General features: G+C 46.3%; 1 protein-coding gene across 2 annotated transcripts; it reads right to left on the bottom strand.

Moving 5' to 3' along the window:
* Window positions 1–27: 27 nt before the first annotated feature.
* stai (stathmin) lies at window positions 28–17459 on the bottom strand. Of its 2 annotated transcripts, none has more exons than XM_033479211.2 (6): window positions 17300–17459; window positions 16406–16452; window positions 4373–4728; window positions 4126–4266; window positions 3912–4052; window positions 28–2852 (listed from the first exon to the last, which is right to left on the bottom strand). In XM_033479211.2, the coding sequence occupies exons 2-6, from the start codon at window positions 16440–16442 to the stop codon at window positions 2760–2762; spliced, it is 768 nt and encodes a 255-aa protein (XP_033335102.1). In that variant the 5' UTR covers window positions 16443–16452; window positions 17300–17459; the 3' UTR covers window positions 28–2759. The 2 variants fall into 2 exon arrangements, with proteins under 2 accessions (XP_033335102.1, XP_033335101.1); XM_033479210.2 differs by lacking the exons at window positions 16406–16452; window positions 17300–17459 and adding exons at window positions 6213–6302; window positions 7352–7665.
* Window positions 17460–17567: the final 108 nt, after the last annotated feature.

Here is a 17567-nt window from a genome sequence, read left to right as displayed (position 1 = left end):
AAGAGAGAAAAAAAGAACAGCTGCTGATGCGTGTAGGTACGGCCTTTTACTTCACATAATCATATTCTCGGTCGAACACACAATATCCCAACCGAAAAAGTTAAACAAAGAATATCGAAGGCAGCCAATGTATCGTTCAGAAGCCGGGTTCTTGCGATTCTTCTGTTCGTTCGTACGAATACATTTTGCGATAAGTTCCCTTTTGCGTGTCGATTTTGCTTCCGTCGCTTTACGATAAGACAATACCAAAGCTCACAAGAAACCATACGTACATTGTAAATTGTAATAACCATATCATATCTATATATATGTATATATATATACCGCCGCGTATAAATCTATATATATATATTTATATATATATAAATATATAATAACGTAAGTCGAAAAGGATAATCGCATCAACATACATACGTCGGGCATCTATATTTAATAATCGTGCGAGTTACATTTTGCAAAAAGATCACAACAATTATGCAAAAATAGACGTTACTCGCCGGCTGTCGTAATCGCGATAGGAAAAAAAGTAACGGAATTCTATGTTTCCTTCTTTATTTCTGTATCGGCATTGCGACAGATAGCGAATCAACACTCGGCAATATAGGTTACAGTTGCATACTCGTCGACGTAGTAAGTGTACTAATATGTTCTCCCATTCGATCTCCTTTTCGATTAATTAATTTGTTACATTTCTTTCCCCTCGTTCTTCTCCCTTCTTCTTCGCTTTTTCTTTTTGTTAAATCTCGCGTTAGCACTTCTGCAAATAGCCATTTGTAAAAATTTGTCTGTATGTATACATAGTTATTCGATATCTAGATCGTAGGGTATCGGTTGCAATATCACTGCGGCAAAGTTGTTCTTCCTATGCGCCATCGTTTGTTTCTCGTTTTCGCAGCGATACCGTGACCAGAGCGAAAATTTTCCTCCGAGTTTAACAACATCCCCCCCGATATTTGTATAAAATATGTATATGTGCACGTACATATATACATATATATATACGAAATACATATCTATGTAGGCCGAGGAATCATCAGCTACCGATAATATTGTTATAAAAAGGGAAATCTGGCGAAAACTTTGCTCCAGCACGGGCGCGCGATTCAAATTACTTCTCGTTATTTTAGTTTCTCGTGTTCTTTCTATTTTTGTTTGTTTTTAAATATGTACTTCCAGCGATGATATATAATACGAATGTAATTAAGGCCCCTAGCCACGGTAACCATGCGTGCGTAGAGGAATCAAATGTCTCTCTTTCTCTCTCTCACACTCTCTCTCTCTCTCTTTCTCACTTAAACACTACACATTTTGACAAATAAGTAAGTCATCACAGAAGCATCATATTATCATATTCAATTAGACTACATATCTTGTGAATGTTCTTGTTTCAGTTAGCGCAGTAATATTACAATGATCGAGTACAAAATGGTTTTAAAGTTTTCAAGCCTAGTATAAAGCACTATCATATAATGTTATAGAGTGTGCTTACATGTCGGGCACATACCATACACACACACACATACGTACGCTGTTTCTTTTTTTCCTTTCGTTTATTTACGCATGGTATGTGTACACACATATGGTCGCGATTACCACTTATGATCTAATTGTAGCGGTAGTATTCTATTTTATTACTCTATGAATGAAAGCAAAGAACGTTTTTTTAACGAACAGAAATACCGATACGAAAATGAAAAATACGTTTGTAAAAAAAAAAGAAAGAAGATAAATAGTGAAAATGATCGTACAAAATGGATTGTAAAAGGCTTAACACGTTCCCTCCTGGCCCGATCGTTTTCTTTACGATCCATACAATGATTTCTTTGCGACCGGGTTGCTTTAAAAGTCAACAACAACCACCATAGCCATCATAAAAAAATGATACATACATATACATGTATATGTATATTTATATATATATTGAAAACAAGCATGTTATAAAAATGAAAAGAGATCTTAAAAAAGTATCAGTGACTCCAACGGTACACAATCAATCACAAAACACAGAGAAGTTATATCCGTTTATAATAATGTCATCTCGTAGAGGATCTACAATCATGTAAGTGGTAGGCACGTCAGAACTGAAAAATCAATATTTTACACGTCATATCCAAAAATTCTGGTATAGTACGTGTACAATATATATGTGTACCACCTTTTCTCGACACCTTCTCCCCTATTAAAAGCAAACGAGTTTTCTCTTTCAGATAAAGGCAGTAATTTTTCTTTGCACGAGTATAAAACAGGAGACGGTTGGGAAAATGAAAGACGGGGAATTAGATCTCTTCCCTCTCTCTCTCTCTCTCTCTCTCTCTCTTTCTCTCTATCTCTCTTTTTTTATCTAATCGAACTGTGTAGTTTCCCAACCGTCGTGATTTAAATAATGATCGTTAAAATTGCAAATCTCTCCGACTACTACAATCGCTTGCGAGTGTTCCTTTGAAATCGATCTCGTTTCGTCTTTTTTTTTGTCTTTTTGTCTGTTTGTTGTTTAGTTTGTTTCATCCAGCGAACGAAAATGGCACAAAGCGTAACGGAGGCCTCGCCAAGCACAACGAGCAACTGCTCCTTGGATTTAATTCTCGAATTTGAAACACGTAACTTCGATGACCTATTCAGCGAGCTGACGCCGCGAGCGCCCCTTTAATTAGTCGAATCTCGCATTTCTCTCCCCCTCCTCCCTCTGTCCCTCTTTCCTCGATTCTGTCACGATGAAAAAAGTATTTTAACGAGGATTGCGATCGCAAATGATCTCCAGTTTACCCAGAGCTGGCGGTCTCGTTCTCGGCGGGCAGGTTGGACTGCTCGGACAGAGCTGCTTTGTTCTGTCTCACCATCTCGGCGCGCCTCTCCTTTGGAACAACAGAAACCAACGGTACTTTAAACTGCCAACCTCCGGCCAGCTTAAAACTATTTCATGGAAACAGAACGTAAAATAGTTCCATGCCAACTGATAATGAGCTAGCTATTACGTCTAAGGTACACCGTGAACGCAAAGACATGCTGAAAATAACCGTGGCTGGGGACATACGGGGCGTAAATCCAGCGTTAGTCTACCCCGTTTAACGGCTTCTACGCGTCCAAATGGTAAAAACAAAAAAAAAATCAAAAGGAACGGTGTGTCGCAAACGGTGTACTCCGGCAAAAGCACTTTGAGGCTGAGACCAATGGCGTGACGCGGCACCGCCCCCTTGCGTCACCAGTGGGGGAAGCTCTGCGGCACGCGATTGGTCGTACTTCAATCGGGTTTTGCGAAAAGACTGTACGTTTCTGACAGATGGTTCTTTTTGCGTTTTGATCGTCGAGCTGTCTAAAGCAGGCCGTAGTCAAAGAATTTAGCTTAACGTGATGATTTTCCAGGTATAATTTACATCCCGTACGCTACATGTAACACGATTCCTCGTGGATCCTCTGCAAATTAATCCGGGGAAGCAAGACTTGATATAATCACAGGACTCCCTATGAGCGAAACAGATACCATAAGAAGCAAGAGATCACGGGGGCGAATAGGATGGCAATAAGACAACCAGAATATCGAGTCTCTTTCAAAGAAAGAGAGCGGAATTACGTGCTGGCGAATAGCCTGCACACGGCGTTGAATCTCTCGCGGCGCCGGTTCTTCTCCGTAGTAGAAATCCTATCCGAAACGGCCATTTCAAAGACCCTTATTGGGGGGTGAATTCATACTGTGCGCGGAGGAAGAAAGGATTTCCACTGAAACAATTGTGCCCCGGAAAAGAATGCAACGCTTTCTATAGACATAGCCAACGGGGGACCAAGTGTGTGCGAGACCAGAACGAGCTACAACAAGGGAGAAATCCTTCCTGGATACTGCTCCAACGGAACCAAACCATAATAGCTAGAAACGAATGTAGACGTTATTATCGGACGGGTTGTGTGTCTGGACTTACGTAGTTGCGCAGCTTCTCCTTCTGTTCACGCTCAAGGTTCTCGCGACGTTCACGGGCCTGGTCCAGTTTGCCCTGGATCTGGGTCTCGAGCTGCTGGACACGCTCGGATATTGCCTGGCGGACGCGAGCTGCTTGCTCCTCCTGTACATTTATCGAAACAAACGTCTAATTCGCCGTCGAACAAAGGCGACCGAAGCCAACGAATCGTACTAACGTGTTCCTTGAGGCGATCCAGCATCCTTTTGATGTTCTCGTCGCGCTGAGCGGCTGCGGTCTTCAGCTTCTCTTCGACGGCCAGACGGACCTCCTCGGTCTGCTGTTCAAGGCTCAAGCGACTCTTCTCGAAGCTCTCAAACTGAAAAAACGGAAACAGAGAGATAAGCTCTAACGATCCGTGCCGCATGACAGAATGGATTTTTAGAGGATTATCCAATTTGCTGGAGCGCCTCCCGCGAACTAACGTGTTCTTTCAGCTTGTTCTTCAGCTCGGCGATGTGCGCCTCTCGCTTCTCCTCCGTGTTGTTCATCTTGGCGTCCAGGGACTCGCGGGTCGCGGCGATGAAAGCGGCGCTAAGCTCGTCTTTCTTGCGAGCTGCCTCCTCGATTCTGCTGAGCTTCGCGGCGAGCGCGGCCAGCTTATGAGCTTCCAGCGAGAGTCTTCTCTCCTCCGCCGCACGCAGCTTGTCCTCGATAGCGACTTGTTGAGTCGGACTCGTTTGTGGCGGCGACGGTGCTCTCTTCGGCACTGTTGGCTCTGCCAAGATCACTTCGTAGCACAGGCCGCCCTTCGACTTTTCCTGGCATCGGATCTCGGTCGCTGTAGGGCATGCCGGTAAGTCGATCGTATTCAAACACCCCTAGATCCTAATTATATCAACCCGGTAATCCCAACATTGATAACTCGATTTAATCCGTTTCGCGAAAGTGGACCGGATTCTACTTGAAGAATTGATTCTTTAGTTGCGAAGCTGTGCTTTGCGCGCGGATAAGCTTTTGTGCGTTACTCAGAGATCAAATTTAATTGTTTAAAATTTTATTTTGCGATTTCTCTGCGTCTTAAGATGTATCTTTTTCTCATTCAACAATTTGTTCATTTCAAGGGTGACGTTATAGAGGCTGAAGTGATATACTAGAGCCTAATGTGGAACTACGTTTGAAGAGGGCCACGGGGATTAACACCTTGGCTGATATGATTTGAACGAAAGACGACCGGAAGAGTTCTGTGCAGCAGGGCGAAAAATACGAAATCTGGTTGACGTGATACAAAACCTGATACTGTTATTTTACCAAATTCACCATTTACCAAAAAATTGTTGGAAAATTTTGAAAATTTAAAAATTAAGATGTTATTTATGCAAAATTATTTTTGAAAAAAGCAATGTTACTATAAGATTATATATTTTCAGGATGCAAAATCACAATAGGGGGATCAAGAAAACGGTCGAGAAATCGATGAGAATCCGGAAAGATCTATAAATCAGCCAAGAGATTAATCTCGGAATGAACGAGAAGTTCCGCAGCGCGACAATTAATATCCCGGGAATGAAGCGACGCCCGGAACTGTTAGCGACGTAGCGAACCGAGGCGACAGATAAATCGGCGCGGCAATTAAGGGTCGTTGATTAAAAAGCGTCATCGCGACAATCCATTTGGCCGGAGAGGAATCCTCGATCCCCATGTATCCCGGGGTAGCCGTGTCAGTTACGGAAGTATGACTCAGAGAGACGCGAGAAGGAAGGATCGATCACAGCCCACGGGACGATTGTCTCTAGGCGCCACGACGTCTAGCGTCGGCACACGCAGCTTTCAGAGGCCACCCCACACGTACAACGGCGCCGGCCGAGCGCGTTTGTGTTCTCCGACATTCGCCCGGTGTCGATTTATAATTCACCCGGCGACATATTGGCGACTGTTCGCGCCGCGGCGCCGGGTTCGTTGCACCTTCGCCTAACGATTCTCGGAAAATCGAGGGCGATTCGATCGGTCTCCCTCCTCCCACCTTCCCCCCCGCGGAGTTTCGATCGATTTTCCGAAAAAGCGATGCGAGACGCGGCCGGGAACCGGCACCGGCTTACGCGCGCGGCGCGTTTACCTTGACTTTGCCGGAACCGGTTGATTTCAGATCATCGGCTTTAACATCATTGACGGGGGAGAAAAGCTCGTCGCGCGGCCAGGCGTATAAACTCGAGGGCGATTAAGCGCGGGGCTCGATCACGGCCGCGTAATGAGAACGGCTCGTTAATTAAAGGGGGGGTAGAAAAATAGCGGTGCGCGCGGATCTCCGTCTCTGTGTGTACTCACTGATGAACTTCACTTTCTTCGGCTGCTTGGTCCGCGGTTTTCCTTTGCCGCTCGGCTTCTTGAAGGGCGCGTTGCCCCTCCTGTCGCCCGCTTCGAAAATTCAAAATCGATCAGAGCCAGCCCCGTGTTACCGTCGGGGGCCACGGGAACGGGGATCGTGCTTTAATTATCGGGAAATCGATGCAACCGTCTACTCGCTATCGGGCCGGCCACCACGGTGGCCATCTTGGGCCGCACCCCGATCGTTTCGCGGTGCTTTTCCGTGGATCACGTGCGTGACGACCGCCCCTAAGATCCTGGCCCGCACTCGACCAGATTCGAAACGATTGTCGTGAAAGCCGCTGGGAAAATTTGCCCGCTTATCCCTTCCTTTGATCTCTCTCTCTCTCTCTCTCTCTTTCTCTCCCTTTTTCTCTTTCTCGGCGGAAGCTCGAGTTTAATGTTTCGGGGTGGACGAGAAATTCGATCAGTTTCGTTCATGGTTACCGGCACGGCAAACGATCGGCACGCATGGTGGTGGCACCGCGGTGGCACAAGTGCACCATGAGTACCGATTGGTGGACGGCGGCGGAATTGATCGAACTGCAGGTGTCTAGGATAATACGATACCAGCGTGGTATCGACCACCGTCGACTGCGGTGAAAATACGGCTGCCATCAATTTCGGGCAAACGTAAGACGAGGCCTTCGAGCTACGAGAAATAATTCTTTCTTTAACGCGACAACTATTCGCGACATTGAACCGATCTGTATAGAAATTATCTTTTCGCAATCGAACTGGACATTAATTTTCCTTTCGAACATCGATTAAACCGCGTGAACCGACAGGACAAAATTAGCTATATATAATAGTAATATAATATTATTTAGCTAAAATAATATCTTTTACATATCGCGAACGCCGATCGCGATCGAAACTGAGTAAGCCAACGGCGGCGATCTTACCAGAGCCCTGAATGGCGCGAAGAGGCGAAAGTTAGCCGATAATCTGGATCACCTGGATCATTTACCGCGGCTCCTCCCATTTGGCTTCCAAGGCTTTGCCAGGGTCGCGGTGGAGGCCACGAGCGGAGAACGGTTGCATCTCCGGTTAGGGTATCTGGCGTTGTTAGATGCTCGAAGGAGAACTTAATGACTCACCTACGATGCTCAAGGGTGCCTTGCAGCTGTGACAGAAGCACTGCAGCACTGAGTCGCGCACGAGACCGATCAGCATGTTTCTAGCGTGATTGTCGGACTTGTAATCCTTCGCTCTCTCTCTCGTGTTAGGCGAAAACGAAACGGAAAAGCTTCGCGCGCGAGACTACAGGGGGGGAAAAAGGGAACGAAAACTGAAAAGCGGTGATGTCGGCGAAAGAACGCGTCCGACCAGCGACGAGAAGGACCGGAAGTGGCTGAACTCGTATCTGGGGCGGTGGCTGGAGGGCGACTGATCCGCACAGTGCGCCACGACGCCCGGCGTCGCTCAATATCCACCCCACCGGGCGCCTCTTGCGCCCTAGCCGCGGCGGACCACCTCCCTGCCGCTACCGGTAGCCTACCCGACGACAAGCCACCCTTCCACCTCCGCTGCTAACCTCCAACCTCCAACCTCCACCTCGAGCAGGCTTAACATACCTATAGCGTGGACCCGGCTCTGCCGGTCGCTAGGCACGTGTGGAAGCCTACGCGGAGGCGTAAAATACCATCTGTCCCACCCCGACCATCCCCATCGAGCCTCTTACACTTTCGGCTCTCTATACCCCCTAGGCCCCCTGATCAATGGACGCCCGCTTCTCTTCGGGCACTCGCCAAGTTCCGCAGCAAGACGCTTTCCGGGGAAAAAATGACGATTGAAAAGCTCCTTTTCACCAGGAAGCATCCGACTAACCTGCGTTCACGCCGCGCGGGGCGTATTATGAATGCGGGAAGACCGAATAATATATTTAGAGGTTTAGGTATAGTTTTTATTGGCGAACATGCCGCGACAATGCGATTCGCCGAAGCATTTCCCAGGAACGAGTATCTAAGTGCAGAATTGTAAAATATGAAACTGGTCGCAACTGGTTTTGTCCGTGGTAGTTTTGGAAGAAAATTTAACCCTTCCCTTCGTCGTATTCTAGTCGGGCGCGGCGCTGGTGCTGTGAATAATTCGTTTGCGAAGACGAAGAGACGTTGTCCGGACATCATACGAACGCCGGTGATATTATTCTCCCGATTTGTGCCGTGATTTGAGGCATCTATCAACGTGAAGTTATTTCTGAATTTGGTTTATTATCATCGGCTTGGTTGCATAATACTGGACGAGGGGGTGACTTTAACACCTGGCTGCAACGAGCACGACGAGATGGCAATTCTGCGAACGAAGATCAATGTTACCTTGCGAAGTCGCAGAGCACGATATTCGTGGAATCCGAAACCTCGCGGAGGAGATAGGTCACATTTGATGAAGTACTGCAACGATGAACGAAGGCGGAAATGCATTCGAAGCAGCTACTCGGCTGTCGCCGAGCACACTCGAAATACAATTAAGTACACTGGTGCGCCCTGTCGAAATCAAATAATACAGTTAAGTGTGGTAGGCGTTGTTGGAAAACCGTAGCCCTCGGGCGCAATGTGATTCCGTTAAACGACGAACCTCCAAGCGAGTCGAATGTCCAGGAATCTCGAAGACCGCGGTGCCTCCTCTCGCACGAATCGAAATGCATAAAAACTATTCGAGATTTCAACGAGCAGAATGATTTCCGTGAAAAGTGGAGCTACTCGTTTCCCGGCGCGGTCTTCAATTACCGGCTAAATGGCTCCAACTTTGTTTTGTGGAAGCGAATTGAAATGAATAATTTAACCGGGTGTCGGGTGCTTAAGAGCTGTGCCCGGGGGGGACTGAAGTATCTGTTCAATCTTAACCGTCCCTCCGGTCTATTATATTCGAATTTCAGAGTTTTTAACGGGGCGAGCGTAATTGCGAGACGTTCGGTGAAAAAATAGGGGTCGGGGGGAGGGGGGCAATTTGGAACGCGAAAGTAGACGTATCGCTGACGGAGGGGCCTACGTATCTGCTCGATCAGAACTACCCTTGAGTCCACTGCCGCGTACCCCTCTGAATAATAGACGATATCTCCGTTCGAAGATCTGAGCCGTACTTTTTCGTTTCTTTCGGCCCGACGCTCGCGGAATCTGTAACTCGTCGCGTACGTTTCTACGCCAATTTCGCGTTAAACTATCATCTGTTCGAGGACGACTCCTACGGTTCTGCTCGAGACCAGGCTCCCGGCCAAGTGGCTGATGAATGGGCTCCTCTTACGAATTCCACGGTTTAAACAAAGATATTCACATGCGCGTTCAGGCGACCGAGCGAATCGAGATATTACGGACGATCGTTTATCGCTGCCAATTCGACTTCTTCGATTGATCTACAATTTGGCCGCGAGCCTTCCCCTTCGACCATTAATCGTCTCCTAAAGCGTTGGACTATGAAAGCACGAGGTAACATACACTTAATTCGCTTAACGCTGTATCAACGAGCACTAAAGATGTCCGACACGCGTCGCTTCGTAGGAATTACAAGACTGAATTTATTTACGCGTGTTGCTGCTTTTATTGCAACGCGTGCTCCAGTTACGAAATACGTTCGATCATTTCCTACGGAAGACTCTTCGTAATCGCGACAACAATTTTAACATACCAAATGTGGAACCGATCGTTTCGACGCGGTAGGATTAACGTTGAAGCGTAAAAAGTGAAACAGAGGGGTGCAACTATTTTTCGGCGAACACCCGGCTCGTTTTCGAGAATCGGCGCGATCGGGCGAGGTTGCGGTTTCATCGGGGAATGTTTCGACGAAGAAGACGTTAAAGGGGATGACCCGGCCGAGACATCGCAATATTTCACGTGGAGCGATCGAGGGCTAATTATACGTTGGCAGTTCGGAAGTAAGAATGCCTTCCGCCAGCCCCGACCACCATGGAACCCGACCACTTATACTTTTGGCTCGGCCCCTGGCCAGATCAATGGACGATATCTTCGTTCGAGCGATATGTCCCGTGGAATTCCTGCAGTTCATCGGAGACGCTCGACTTCGGCTGAGTCACGCCGAAGAACGGCAGGAAAATCGAGGGATCATCGATCCATCCGCTCTCTGTTCCACGGGGAGAAATTGAAATCGTATCTCATATCGCGACGACGTTTTAACTATTCGGGAAATACGTCCGGGGGGCGCTATTTACCCAAAAACTATCGTCCAATTTCGCCGGGCCCGAGAAGCCGGGCTCGTTGCCAACTTTCTGATCAATGGACACATCTCTGCGGAACTTGGTTATAGCTTAACGCGGCCGGTTTTGTTCGACGTTTCTTAGGGGCTCGGTGCTGCTAGAACCGGCCGGTATAATGGAAGTACCATAGCATCGTGTGTGTGCATGCCAGTCCGGGGAGCTAATAGCGCGTTCCGCTGGCCAACTACACGGCCGATTGTTGCTACGGGTTATTGATTTTCGAGTTTGCGAAGATTTTACGTAACCGTGGCCTATTTCGCCCGGTGTCTCGCGTCTACTGCAAATTCGACCGTCCGGCCACCCTCCGGTTTGCGTCATCCGAAGACGCAATGTACGAAATGTCAACTGCGAAGCTGACATGCCGGAGGGCCACCGAAATCCTCGAGGCACGGCTCGGCTGCGTCGATATTCACGACGAGCACGTGGCACACCTCTGGAGCTACCAGGATTGCCATCTTGCTCTCTTCGGAAACTCTTCGCCTCTTTCTGCCCTTTTTTTCTCCAAGGATGGATGTTTATCCTATCGAACTTCCGATTCGAGGAGAAAAACAATACTTTTACAGACAATTTGTGCTTGCATCAAAAAGAAGCGTTTTTTGATAGAGTAAATTCTCCGTAATTTTCCTGCGGCTTGTAAACAAAAATGAACGATTAGGGGAGGAGGAGAGACACGATTATTCTCGAGTCTCGCGGCTCATTTTTGTAATCGTTGACAATCGGCGATTATAAAAATGAGCAACGAGGCTCGAATAATTCTCTTCGCAAATTGTCCTTTTTTGTGTACAAGCTGAAGGAAAATTAGGGAGAATTTACTGTAAACTTTATCGCGCGTCCATATTTTTTTCTACGGACAGATATGTTGGGCATGCAACGTGTTAATTTTCTATCCTAAGTGGAAGAAACGATCCAGGTCGATCTCCGTAAAGAAACACTCGAGTAAATAGAAACTAAATTTTCATGGGCAATTTTCGGAACAACGTCTCTACGCGATAAACCATGCTGGTATAAACTGCATTGCGTTTACGATGATTGCGCCGAAACGTCTTGCACGCCAAGCGCATTAGCTTGATAATTGAACGCTAGCCCAGATAAAAAGGTAAGCTAACTGTTCGAGGATATTTTCGGAAAAGCACTTCGCGCATATTTCCCCGGCTGGCTCCGAAACGACTGCCAAATTGGTCCCAAGGTCCGATGTCCAGACTGCATTACCGAAAACGCAGAAGAGTGGATTACCAACAAATTTCCGGCCGCCAAAATCATCCTTGCATTGTGTCCGTGAGCGTGTGCCCTCCTCTAATTGTTTCGCGGCTCGAGCCACCCTCCGGGGCGGCCGGACACAATTCAGCCATTGTCGCTCCCCGATTTCCTCCAAAATGGTTCATCAATATTTTTTCTTCCTGGCCGCGTCTATATTTGCTCTAGATTGCTCTAGTGTCCTCCCGCGCACGGGTTCATCCCTTGTCCCCGGATCTCTGACCTCCCCCATTCGTTTTCTTCTTTACGGCGAGGGCGAATATTTGTACACGCGGGGCTTTAATATGTCGCGGCATGCTGCGGGGGTAGGGACGCAGCCGGACAAATTATTTCTGCTATATTTGTTTACGGTGTTTTTTGCCGTACACCGTTTCGGAAAGGTTTGGAGCTCTGACGCGGGGACGTCCATTAGTTTCCAATGATGATCATTTCATCTTTTGCCTCGTAATGTCGCGTCGAATCGGTTCCAAAGATTTCGAACAGAATTTAGAGATCGCGAGTATTATTAACAGACTGCGGACTTTTATGCAGAATAAGAATTGTCTAAGTTAATCGCAGGGGACGTAAGTTCGACCATAATGTATTTCGTCGTTCGCTCGTTTAACAGCGAGAAAAAGAAATTATATAATTGAAAAATGATCACAAATTCGTCTGATGTCTTCACGGTTTTCTATTCGACGTTTTTTATTTCGTCGAAAATGTATAAAATCCGCAGGCTAATTATCAGTTGCTCTGAAATCGAAATAAAATTCTATTTCTGTGTCGCCACTATTCGATCATTGGATTAATCGACAAATATACGATATAAGTATAAATTTTCGTCCTCCGAAAAGGAAACTGTTCGCGACAAACAGGTTCGGACGAACGCATCTTGTACTGCAATCATAGGACAATGGGTTCAGGGTGGAAAAACGACGGCCCTTTTTAGGGGTGATTTTTGAGACCAGCCCTTGCGGAACGGTTAAGAAAATATTAGGACCAACTGTGTATTACGCGACACTTTAATGCTTATGACGGCGAGCCGGCAGTCGAGTGCTCATTTAGCATAATGTTCCATTAAGGATCGATACACAGAGTGCAGCAAGAATAAACGTAGCATAGTCGGGAACGGGAGAGCTCTTTGTGCGAAAATCAGCAGAAGATGTGGAACAAAGACGCGGCGTATAAATATTATTCTTTCGCGATCTAATCCGATGATTAATCGAAATAAATTTGTTAAATTTCGTTCGTCGTTATAAACGAACAAATGTATCCGGAAGAAATACCTTAAAAACTATATTAAAGAGAGCTGACAAATAATATAAAATAAAAATGGTATTAGAGCATACTGAGTTAAACACTCTCTGATACGTATCGCCGGATTTTAAACTGCTACCCTCGCAGGAACAATTCCACCCTTAACAGCCGACCGAAACTTTTCGAAAACTGCAACCGCTATTTCTCGATGCTTCGGATATCTTATTAACCGAGGTAACCGCACCTGAAATTAGGGGTATTCGCCCCTAAATCTCCATTATAACAGAGCGCAGAGCTCCGAAACTCCCTGAAATGGTATTTTCGGCAATGCCCCATAAATATGAATGCTAAAAATAGTTCAGAGGCCGATTGCCCTTATCCGGCGAAATCCTTTCGACCCTATTATTAAACTGCGGCTGCGAGACTTCCACGAAAATGTCGAACGCCATGAATACAAAAGAAAGAGAGAGAAAGAAAGAAAGAGAGAGAGAGAGAGAGAGAGAGAAAGAGAGAATGGAAGGGGCGTGGAGGGGAGGGGTGGCAATTCCGTCCCGTGTTTTCCGTTCCCGCGAATCGAAGAATCGCAGTGCTGGTACCGGCGTGACGCATTACGGGCGAAGGATACGTCCGCAAAGTGAATGAATCTTCCAACGGCGGATCGATATCGTGGAATATTTTCAGAAGCCGGCACACCGACCGGGGGAAACAGGAGGCGACGTTAATAATGCATTCGCCCCCTTTTTCCGCTGGTCACGAACCGCGGCAAATTGCGCAGAAATCGGAACCACGGGGCTTATGGTACCGCCAAACCCGACCGAATTGTTTGGCGAAACGTTCACCGCGGAAACTTCGTCGATACCATGCCGTGCCCGCGGCGGAGCCAATTCCGCCAGGACGGGCAACGAGATCTTACGGGGAAACCGGGCCTCGAAACGTAAGCCCAGACCAGTTCTCCGGCTCGTCATTCGAGCCGGTGTGGCCTGATCGTGTACGGTGAAAGACAAACTGCGGGAGATCGATAATATTACGTACGTCGCGGTGTTTTATATTTTATTTGGGCACACACGAACCGACCCGTTCGTTATCAATTATTCGGAACGTATGCAAAACGAGCCGGTAACGTTCGCGGAAGAGGCGGGCCATGAGTTTTAACTGTGTGAGAGAGAAAGAGAGAGAGAGCATCTGGTTAACGATCATACTCTTGGTACCAGTTCGGGATTTAGGGTACCGGTGGGCCAAATTTTGCTCTACGATCCATCTTGTCACAAGGGACACAATAATTTTGACTTCGCACGAACGATCTCGATCGCAGCGCCGAGTTCTCGAAAAAAAAAGGAGGGAAACTGCACCGTTGAAATAAAAGATCCCTAGTTGGAAGTTGTCCAGTCGTAACAAGAGAAGAAATCGGCCGGGATCGGAGGAAAAAATATTTGCGGAACTTGATCCGGCGAGTTTAATGAGCTTCGCCAGCTCGTTAGATTTAATTGGATCTAAAGAAGCGTCAACGAATAAGAAAAAAAAAAAGAAACGAAGAATAGATAGAAGCCGAGAGGAAAAAGGCGGTGAGAGGTGGTCTCGTTCGACCGGGTAAAAATGCATCGTTTTAAAACGTGCTTTATCGATGTATACCCTTTAAGGCGGGAAGAAGAAGTTCACAGCCGCGGAGAGAAACTCTCCTCTCCGCGGAAAAACGGTCCGATATATACGTATATGTACACGTTATACATATATGTACGTATGTATGTATGTATGTATGTATATGTGTGTCTTGCACGTCGCTGGACAATCGGATTAACCTACGCACTTCAATGTCAACGTGCACACAGACCGTGTGCGCTCTTTGCAGGCGAACAACACCGGGAGAGCGGTTTTTAGCGTGTGCATGATCTCTGTGCCCGGTTGCACGTATCCGAACCGACCGGTATCTGGCTGAAAGGCAAAGACTTAGAGGTTCTAAGTCGTGTGCGGCTGGCGGTCGACGCCGCGTTGAATTGTGAAATAGCATTATTTATCGATACGCGACACCCATGCGGGGCCCCGTTACATCGTACACTGGCCACGGTAATGGGAGATCGATACAATTGTTTCGCATTGCGAAATTCCCGATTGCCGGGAAATTCTGCATGATCGACGCTTAACCGCCGCGATCAATCGGTCGGATCTGCTTTGCTTTCGCGACCTTCGAAAATAATTCATTGCACGGTAATCGGTTGATTGCCTGTCATTTGTGTTGCCTATCCGAGTCTGTTCTTCGTATTTGAGGATTTATCGATTGATTTTAATCGCCAATCGATAACTCGCTCCCATCCCCTAGCAGTCATGCGACGTAATAATTTCCGTGAATTAATGAAGCGCCATCTGATTGTTTTCTTGGATTTATTGTAAACGCAAATCTAATAATTTCGTTAGAATTGTCAAGCGAGAGTAGGAGAGAATTTTTTAGTAGAATATTTACAGTAGAACTTAAATTAGTTTCAAGAAATGCTAAATTGGAGTGAAATCTCTTGAATTGTAATGTTCTTTTTCCTCGTGATTAGACTGCAAACATTTGCGTAAATTTTTCTGAATATCGATCGCTTTATAAAAGTTAAAGGAAATGTATCAGCAACTTTTCTACAATGGAAGGTTTCCTTTGCTTAAAAATACTAGATAATATAGATGCACAAATATCTATAGTCACGATCTCATTAATTCATCATACATTGACGAAAGTATTTAGAATGTGCTATAATCGTAAGATCTGTGAGTGATAATATTATAAAAATATTAATAATAATATTATAAAAATAATACTATAAAGTAAATTCATTTCTAAAAATTATTACCGATGGAATGATTGAATTGTTTGCATATTGGAACCGTTCCAATTGATTTCGTAAAGTCCCTTAATTACGGTGCGTTTTGTAATTTCGATTGATTTCCGGGGGTTGAGAACCACTGAAAGGCGTTCAAGCACTGCAGTCAAGTCAGGCTGCAGTTGCCACGGCGAAGTGCAGGCTGCACTTCTCCGAGGACGCCAATGGAGGGCTCTGACCTCTTCTCAGCGCGACTACATATGTATCTACTTTCTGCTGCCTTAGGGTGTGTTCCTACTGTCACCTAAATTGCTTTACTAATTAAGGATCCTTTGTCGCGCCGGCTTCGAATCGGGGGTAGCCAAAAATCGCGCGTACGCTTATCCTGCTCGCGATTCCTTTGTCCGATGCTATTTCGATACGTTACCGAACGACGACGTTATTATCCTGTCGCGAACTCCCGAGTCAATTCTTCAAGGAAACGAACCGTTACAAATATGGCAGTTGCGCAGTGCGAATAAATCGAGCAAGAACGGTTTTAAAATCTGTTAAATCAATCGAGAATCTGGTTAGGATCATAATTCACGAAACGTGGATGTCTTTTTATTCGTCATAATCATTGTTTTACCCTTGGTACATATGTAAATGTCATCACTTACGTTCACCGTTGACAGGCGATTCCGTTGCTGTAGCCATTGCAGGGTCGCTGGAAAAAAAAGCAGCCGTACACATACCGATCGAACGAGATCTTTTCGCCAAATGCTCGTCATCATTATTGTCACTTTCTACTTTATCTACCACAAAATTTATACACCCGATTCGCTAGTCGGCGAGGAGGATCGCGCACTTCGAACAAAGAAGCCGGACAAAGAAGTTTATCTACCTTTCTGATTTCGCAAGAACCTGGTCGGCCAGATACCGAGACATTCCTGTACCACTGTGTATAAACGTTTTTTTCTTTTTTTTATCACTTTTATCTTATCGTAAGGTAGATAGAGAAGGCAGACAACAAATTACAATTAAATATGGCGCGCGGTTGTTGTTGTTCTTATGTAAGGGGAGCAGCTGCAGAGGAAGAAAAAGGGCACGAAATTTATGCGAACGTTCGCCCGATGTGCAATGACACTGTGTCACGAAGGACCGTACTATTTGCGAGTATTGGGTCGTTCACCTGGTAAAACGGGAATTCCCGGTGCGATTCTTTGCACGATTAACAAAATAACGTTCCGACAAACTCGTTTGAACGTGCTGTGGGAAAGCCAATGGCTGCGATTGACTTCTACGCATGATCACGTTCAAGAAAACACCGCAGTCACGCCGTAAATCGAATTGCGGAAAACGCTGAGAGCGTGGCTGCCAAAAGACGAGAAAGGAAACTAAACGAAGAAAGACACGGTTCTTTGTTTCATGTGTCAGACCGTAAAGGTCGAGAATTTTGTTTCAGGACAGATGCATTCGAGCGACCGGCACACGGCGTCTCTTTGTTCGAATCGCGAAGCGTCCCTTATCTGCGAACATGTCAACACAGATTCCGAGTAAATGCTCCGACTTACCTGTTTTACACCACGGAAGAACAAAGAAACGATGCGATCGGGATTATACTGTGCGTGTAGAAATGCTGCGGCAGGAAGGATCACGTTATACACTCGACAATAATGCAAGGAGATCTGAACGGTTGCTGGACTCGCTGGCAGCTTTTATTGCGACATACAAGTATCCCTGTGTATTCCAGCGATTCACACCAGTTACCGTTTGGCTAGTATTGGCTACAGGCATGACGCACGCGAACACATCTAAGCGGCAGGAACCTCCGCGCCCGCC

This window comes from Megalopta genalis, chromosome 2, assembly GCF_051020955.1.
Source record: "Megalopta genalis isolate 19385.01 chromosome 2, iyMegGena1_principal, whole genome shotgun sequence".
NCBI lineage: Eukaryota > Metazoa > Arthropoda > Insecta > Hymenoptera > Halictidae > Megalopta > Megalopta genalis.
Note: the sequence above shows the minus strand (reverse complement) of the source record. Positions and strands in the feature narration are given on the sequence as shown.

Excerpts from the sequence above, each read along its gene's own strand:
- stai (XM_033479210.2), bottom strand. The coding sequence starts at position 7,427 with ATGCTGATCGGTCTCGTGCGCGACTCAGTGCTGCAGTGCTTCTGTCAC. Across the intron at positions 4,053-4,125 it reads TGGATCGCCTCAAGGAACAC|GAGGAGCAAGCAGCTCGCGT; the intron begins GTTAGTACGATT and ends ATAAATGTACAG. Across the intron at positions 2,853-3,911 it reads AGGAGAAGCTGCGCAACTAC|GAGAGGCGCGCCGAGATGGT; the intron begins GTAAGTCCAGAC and ends GTTGTTCCAAAG.